The sequence below is a fragment of the Osmerus mordax genome, chromosome 9 (assembly GCF_038355195.1).
Source record: "Osmerus mordax isolate fOsmMor3 chromosome 9, fOsmMor3.pri, whole genome shotgun sequence".
Classification (NCBI taxonomy): Eukaryota; Metazoa; Chordata; class Actinopteri; order Osmeriformes; family Osmeridae; genus Osmerus; species Osmerus mordax.
In genome coordinates, this window is record NC_090058.1 from 16,728,766 (window position 1) to 16,736,142 (window position 7,377).

The window sequence follows — 7,377 nt, forward strand, 5'->3', positions numbered from 1 at the left end:
GAGCAGATATGTGTAGGAATGAGGCAGCTGAATTGACAAAATTTCTACCGCTTGTGAGTCACAACAACTCATATCCTAGACCAGGCTCGATCAGGCATTCCCTCAGAACTCCCTACAGAAGCTCAATACTTTCTTCTTTTTGGGGGGCTAAACCTTTTTTGACCTCCCCCTGCTGTCTGTTCTCAATGTGGAACACCAGTTCTTGGGAGTAGATTGTGTTTGGCTGAAATCAACACCTGGATGCACAGCATGATGAACTTTGACACTAGGTGTTGCTCCTACATGAAAAGCATGGCCATAAATGATGTGCAAATATTTCTAAGAAGCATGCAGTTAAAACAGCCTACCTAATGTCATTATGACTAAATATAGTTCTTTCAATGAACAGTATTGTTACACAATTATAGCATGTCACTCTTTGACAACTTTTTGGGGACGTTTTAATCGCTTTATTATATTTGAGGGACAAGATCAATATTACATTACCTAGGTTCGGTGCAAATTCAAGGCAACTTCACATCAGAAAAAAATATTTTTGTGGCATACATACACCCTCGCTACATACACGCGCACATTCTCCTACGACGCAAGCGCGCCCACAAAGCCTCTCCCTCCCTATTCAAAAAGAAAAAGTTTCATCGAGCGCAAACTATTTCCTGAGTGGTATAAATACGCGTCCCCGCGCACATCTGGTGTTCAGAACGAGGCGTGGTTGTTAACACACACAGGTAGGCAGCAGTACAAGTTCAGGATACTTTCTCTCTTTCTCTCTTGGAGATCATCACTTAATTTTGCCCAAAAATGCCCAAGTGCCCAAAATGCGAAAAGGAGGTTTACTTTGGTAAGATTTTTTTAATTCTGTTAATTGACAAATTAATTTTCATGTTGAAATTGTATGTTTATTCGTTTGAGCAAAAATAATAATAATCTCAGTTTATCTGATAAGTCTTTGTTTTTGTTGCTGCAGTAGAGTTCTGCTGCAGTTGTACCGCAACCCTGGGTCAATCTGACGTGGAATTATCCGCTATTTCCTGTTCTGTAAAATGAAAGCATGTCTGAATATTTCATATGTTTAAGCCGCTATTTAGATCGTTAAAATAGTAAGATTTGTCCCTTGTCCCTCACGGTCGGGAAGTCTTAAGTTCATTACTTAGAAGAACAAATATTATTTTGCTCACCAACCTTTACTTTTATATCTTAAGAACATCTTAAGAATTTGGTCGAAAATGATCTCCGTTTTTGAAGTGATGATAGTAGTCAAGATAGAAATGTTTTGCTCATAGCATCTTGCTCACAGCACTCTATGTAACTATCTCTAGACAAACAATGGCCAGTCAGTTTATTAGCTGGCAAGCCATACACATCTATACGTTCATCTCAGGATTTGCATGTCAAATTTTACATAAACTAATTTTGCAACGCAGTGGTTATCAGTAGATGATAAGCCAGGGCCAGTAAGGCAAAGCCCTTCCCGACTCACCAGGGCAGGGCACAGTGGAGGCACAGCCTCACTCAACTGTGCCTCCACCAGGTCTACTGCTACTGGCAGGAATAAAGAGCTTCTGTGGTGTTATCTGAAACATCTGAAAAGGATTTTCCCTTCAAGATGATGCTTTTCTTCTTCTCATGAGCGATGGCCTCCGAGAGACATGAGAAGAAGAACCCAGGGTCTAGTCAGACATGGTTGAGTCATTCTCCAGGGCATTCCATGGAAGCAGGACTGACTCCGGCATCTGGGGAAATGATGGAAGGCCTTTTTTTATGTTGTGCCATGATCCTGATTCATTCACCACGTTCGCCTGAGTTAAGTAGCCGCTTCGTCTCAGGAGGCACAGAGAGGCTCTGTTGAGGGAGCGTTTGGTTCGGACTGTCAGTCAGATGGATCGACCTCTCTGGAAGATGTCTCTTCTCCTTTCCTTTCCGCAGATTAACTTTCCCCTTTGAGCCAAAACAAGCACAGATTTGTTTCAATGGTTTCTCTTTTTGTCTTTCTTTCATGTGGTGGAAAAAACACAGTTTAGAATAGGAATCCTTAGGGCTGGAGAGAAATTGAAACAAAGCTTTGTATTCTCAACCCTGGAGCATGTGTTATCAGTTTTCTCTTCTCAAATGTTCGCTTCACATCATATTTCGAGGTGTCGGTTTGGCTCTGCAGCTGTGCTATGAGCCGTGTTGATGAACATAACTCCAGCTGCAGCTGTCAGGCTCCTAGGCCCTCATCCCCAATCTGCTCTATGCTGGTCCTCTGCTCTCCATGCAGTTGATCTCCTAGCCCCATCCTGATGGCCTGCCCCTCTTCCTCTGGGATCAGTCTGTGTACTCCTCTTAACTCTTGTTTGTGTTTTTCCATTTTACCCCCTCTTTTTTCTTTTCCATCCTCCTGCTATCTATTTCTCTTTTTCCCTCTCTCTCTCTCTCTCTCTCTCTCTCTCTCTCTCTCTCTCTCTCTCTCTCTCTCTCTCTCTCTCTCTCTCTCTCTCTCTCTCTCTCTCTCTCTCTCTCTCTCCCTCCCTCTCTCTCTCTCTCTTGACTAGTCTGACTATTGCTTGGGCCATCAGATGGAAGCAATCATGCTACTGCTGCTGCCATCCTCTGAGCGATGGAGGGAAAATTCACTCTGTTTCCAGAGAGGGAAACAATAAAATCCACCCTGCCTAGAATTAGCTTCAGGATCACTGGCACATAGGGATAGAGAGGGAGAGGGGGGGGGGGGGTAATTGTCAACAATCCTTAGTCTGTGTAGGAAATTACCCAGGAACTACAATTAGATACGAGTGTTTACTGTATCTCAGCAGTACCCAGTCCTCTCTGTGGTTTATCCACAGTTTATCTCGTTTCTCCTTTAAAAATCGTTTTTTGTGCAAAGATTTCTGCAAAGCTCAAATTCCCACGATTGTTTCATGACAGTTAAGCGTTTCTCCTCATCGTCTCCTCTCATCTATGACGAGAAAAGTCTGTCCACAAGCATCCATAAAATATCTGGATGTAGAAGGAAGGAAAATGCCTTTGTCTTCACAGGACACAGTTACCCGGTCTTGTGATTAGTGTAGAGACATTGAGAAAGCTCATTGAGTAAATGGTTGAACGTTTCCCCATTTGGGTGTTTTTCCACAGAATCATGTGTGCGTGAGTGTTGGACGACCTCCACATAGCTACGAAGTCCTCGTCCCGTGATGCAAAGAGCAGATCCGTCTATTCTTTTGTCTCTCACTACCCCTGTCACGCATCGCTTCTCTCCATGGTGCACGAACACACACACAAGAGAAACACACACAGAAACACACAGACAGAAACACTCACAAAACCTGAGGCTTGAGTGATGAGGAGTGAATGATTTCCTCATTCATCACAACAACCAAACGTATTTGACACAAACTTAAGAGCTTAACCTGTGGAGCTTAACACCATGCTAGTTTGGCCCGGAGGCGGAGGCAGCAGGGAGGCAGGGGGACAGGGAGGCAGAGGCAGCCGAGAGGCAGAGAGGGAGGAGAGAGGCAGGGGCACCAAGAAGGCAGGGAGGCAGGGCCCACTGTTTCCTGCTTGCTGTGACTTGTTATTGGAAGTAAAGTGCAGTCATTAGTGAAGACTTGGCCTGGATTCTGTTCCGCCTTACCCAACCCGAGTCTGCTGGAATACAGTCAAGCCACACCCACTGGCCTGAAACACACAGACACACTAGGCTGAAACACACAGACACACTGGCCTGAAACACACAGACACACTGGCCTGAAACACACAGACACACTGGACTGAAACACACAGACACACTGGCCTGAAACACACAGACACACTGGCCTGAAACACACAGACACACTGGACTGAAACACACAGACACACTGGGCTGAAACACACAGCCAAAATATAAATCCAGCAGACATATTCACTTCCATCCTTCTGATGGACACCCACATACAGCATAAGGGCTATAAGGTTATTTAGCCTGTATATCAGCTGTGAGCTCACACTGTTCCGTCATTTCAATGTAAAAACGTTTGTTTAACATCTTCTCTTGCACCAGACTTTAGCGAGCCCCTCATGCACATTTAGACCCTCAGATGGTCATAATGGGATTCTCACAACGTATTTATGGGCAGTGTTAGATAGCCTCAGTGCTCCAAAACCCCAAAACTTTTTCTTCCTCCTATTGCCGTTTCCAGACGGTATTTGCGTGGGAGGAGTGGTTGTCTCAGGGTCGTCCGGCATCGAGTTTCCTGCTCGCCGTTTGGCCGCTCCCTCCCTCGTGACGGCTGTGCTCTGCAGTCCTGAGGAGGTCCTACTCAGCCCAAACGGTCGTAAAAACACCCAGAGGCACATGACCACATCTGCCCTCGCTGGTTTTACAACCGTCAACATCGCTGCTCGTTAAAGTCCTTGTCTCCGGGGCCCAGCCCAACAGATCAAGACGTTCTTTTATCAGACTTTATGATGCGAGGGGAGGGGGGGTGAGGGAGGGAGAGGGGAGGGGGGATGAGGGAGGGAGAGGGGAGGGAGGATAGGGGAGGGAGGGAGAGGGAGGGAGAGGGGAGGGGGGATGAGGGAGGGAGAGGGGAGGGGGGATGAGGGAGGGAGAGGGGATGGGGGATGAGGGAGGGAGGATGAGGGAGGGGAGCCAAGCACCACACCCAGCCAGTCAGACAATGTTCCCACGTCTCCCTCATCTGATGTGATGGAAGAGCACAGATAATGTTCCCCTGGTTCAGACCACACCTGTAGAGCATAGACGTAACACTCTGTCCCTACTCTGGGATCATCTAGCATGGTCTGGTGCTTTGTCAGTGTAATAATAATAATTATTATTATTTGTAATTATTATATAATTTGTAATGTGCCTTTCTTGCACTCAAAGCGCCTCCTTAAATTCTAATCACAGTCTCACAACATAATATATTATAATAATAGCGTAAACCGAAAATGACTCTATCACGCCCTCTGCAGACTACAGTGCCTTTTGTGTGTGTGTGTGTATTTCAAAGTGTGTGGGTGGAAAGATGAGTGTGACATTGATCATCCAATAATCATGTCTGCCGTTGCCTTGGCAGCGGAGCGGGTGACATCCCTGGGGAAGGACTGGCACAGGCCCTGTCTGAAGTGTGAGAAATGCAGCAAGACGCTGGCAGCTGGCTCACATGCACAGGTGAGACCTCACACACACCTCACACACACCTTACACACACCTCACACACACAGCAGACACACACCTTACACACAGCAGACATCACACCTCAGTACACTCCGAATACACGCCTCAATACGCATTGGATACCTCACACACACCTCAATACATATCAGATACACACAAGTAACACACCCCACACACGCAAAGTCCTCACACACACCCCACACGCTCCGCACACACACATTCAGAACATTCAGAACATTCTGGTCCGCCTTCATTCTGAAGCCCTGAACCCTTACGAGAAGCGACCTATAAAAGCCCAAACAAACAAAGAGTGACATCATGAGTCAAATGATGTCATGTGTTGAAGGCTCATGCTGTACTCCTCTTCCCTCCAGCACGAGGGCAAGCCTTACTGTAACAAGCCCTGCTACGCAGCTCTCTTTGGGCCTAAAGGTATGTTGTCCCCCTCTGGTTCGCTTGGTAGTCAGTTGATGGTTCAGAGTGCACGTTAATGTCACAGGAGATCCTAATAAACATATTTGTCCTTGTCTCTGGGTCACCATGTAATATTATAGGATGTCCCCTGACCTCTGTATCCAGGGACAACCAGGGTCCAGGGTGTAGAACATTAACTACAAGACAAAGCTTTACTCACAGTATGGTGCTGTGTTCATATCAGCCCAGCAAAAAAAACAACAAAACAGTTTGCTTTCCAAACTGGGTTTGTAGATTTCCTGAACGAGAGGAATTGTTGGAATTCAATGCCAGAGCTGGACAGGGGTCAGGCGTCATGGTGACGGTGTTGTTGTCGGTACATCGGTTCCGTCTGACGGTTCCGTCTGACGGTTCTAGAGCAGCAGGATGCGTTGGGGTTCAGCTGCTCTTTTGTCTCCTTTTGAAACCGAACTCCGGAACATTCTACCAACATAGCGCCCTCTCCTCCTGTCATGTGATGTCATGGTTCTGTCTTTGTGTGTCTCTCACTCGCTCTCTCTCTCTCTCTCTCTCTCTCTCTCTACTTTCTCAGGATTCGGACATGGTGGAACTGAAAGCCACACATTCAATTAGACCCTAGACAGGTAGGTCTCCCTGCATCAGTTATACACTACGGAGCTCAACCCTGTGACATACGACTGCTAACAGACAAACTGAGAAAACGGACATGCACATGGGAATATAATACATGAAAATATGTTATTAATTTGATTTAATAAAGTCTAACCCATGTCTTCTCTGTTTTCTGGTCCAGTCCTCGTAGAATCGCAGAAGCATGGATGTTCATCGGAAGACGAGAAAGCTGTACAGCATCCATCCCCCCCCCCACCACCACACCTTCGACCCCCCCACATCCCCCCCCCCCCCCCAAAACCACAATAAAAAGTTGTTTTTGTGTTAATCCTTTTCTCTTTGCTTGCGTTCTGAGGAACGATGTTGTATATTCCTGTTAGTAGACCAGGAGTGTTAGAATTCCATATCTCCATTCCTGTCCTTGTTCCAGAGTTCCAAGTAAAAACTCCCAGTTTCTCCTCCGCTTATTTCTCCTCATTGGCATCTATAAGGACTCCATTCACACATTGTGTATGTACATACTAGCGCCAGCATTAATGCTAGTTAGATCCCACATGCCTCAGCATGGCAGCTGATCTCATCAGTCATTTAGTCTGTGTGAATCGTGTTTACGGTTTAATGTGTTAACTGCTTGTCCACTGGAGACTTGCGTGCAAAGTCCACTTTCAACACATCAGTAATAGATTTTCATGATTGACCTTCATATGACCATGACTTGTCAATGTGTTACACGTTTCTGATTAAAGTTAGATTTTTACAACTGTCTCTGACCCAAGGCACTTAGAGGGCCTAATACGCAAACCGTCACACCTTAATGACTTAATGACATAGTGGAATAAAGCTAACAACATCATCCCATTCTGATGACTATCCAGTTCAAAGAGGATCATGCACATGGTGTAGAGTATGACAACCAGACACATCAGTGTTAGAGACAGCCTTCCACTCCCAGCCTGTCCAGAGAGCAGCTGGCTCCAGGCCTGTGAGGGGGCCAGGCCTGGGAGGGGGCCAGGCCTGGGAGGGGGCCAGGCCTGTGAGGGGGCCAGGCCTGGGAGGGGGCCAGGCCTGGGATCTCTCCCATCACCAGAGCCCTCTTCCTGACCTTGTGGCTTCCGCTGCCCCACCTCATTCTCTGGAGCCACCCTCGGGCCCCAAGGCCAGCAGAACCAACATTCCCCGCACACACACAT

At 46.7% G+C, this 7,377-nt stretch overlaps 1 protein-coding gene across 1 annotated transcript; it reads left to right on the top strand.

Annotated features, from left to right (window-relative positions):
* Positions 1-679: 679 nt before the first annotated feature.
* Positions 680-6,515, top strand: crip1 (cysteine-rich protein 1). Its single transcript, XM_067242653.1, has 5 exons — positions 680-841; positions 5,040-5,134; positions 5,515-5,572; positions 6,147-6,198; positions 6,369-6,515. Exons 1-4 carry the CDS (start codon positions 802-804, stop codon positions 6,185-6,187), a joined length of 234 nt encoding a protein of 77 aa, XP_067098754.1. The 5' UTR covers positions 680-801; the 3' UTR covers positions 6,188-6,198; positions 6,369-6,515.
* The last annotated feature ends 862 nt before the right edge of the window (positions 6,516-7,377 follow it).

Coding starts and splice junctions, on each gene's coding strand:
- crip1 (XM_067242653.1), top strand. CDS start 802: ATGCCCAAGTGCCCAAAATGCGAAAAGGAGGTTTACTTTG. Junction 842..5,039: donor CGAAAAGGAGGTTTACTTTG/GTAAGATTTTTT, acceptor TTGCCTTGGCAG/CGGAGCGGGTGACATCCCTG. Junction 5,573..6,146: donor AGCTCTCTTTGGGCCTAAAG/GTATGTTGTCCC, acceptor CTACTTTCTCAG/GATTCGGACATGGTGGAACT.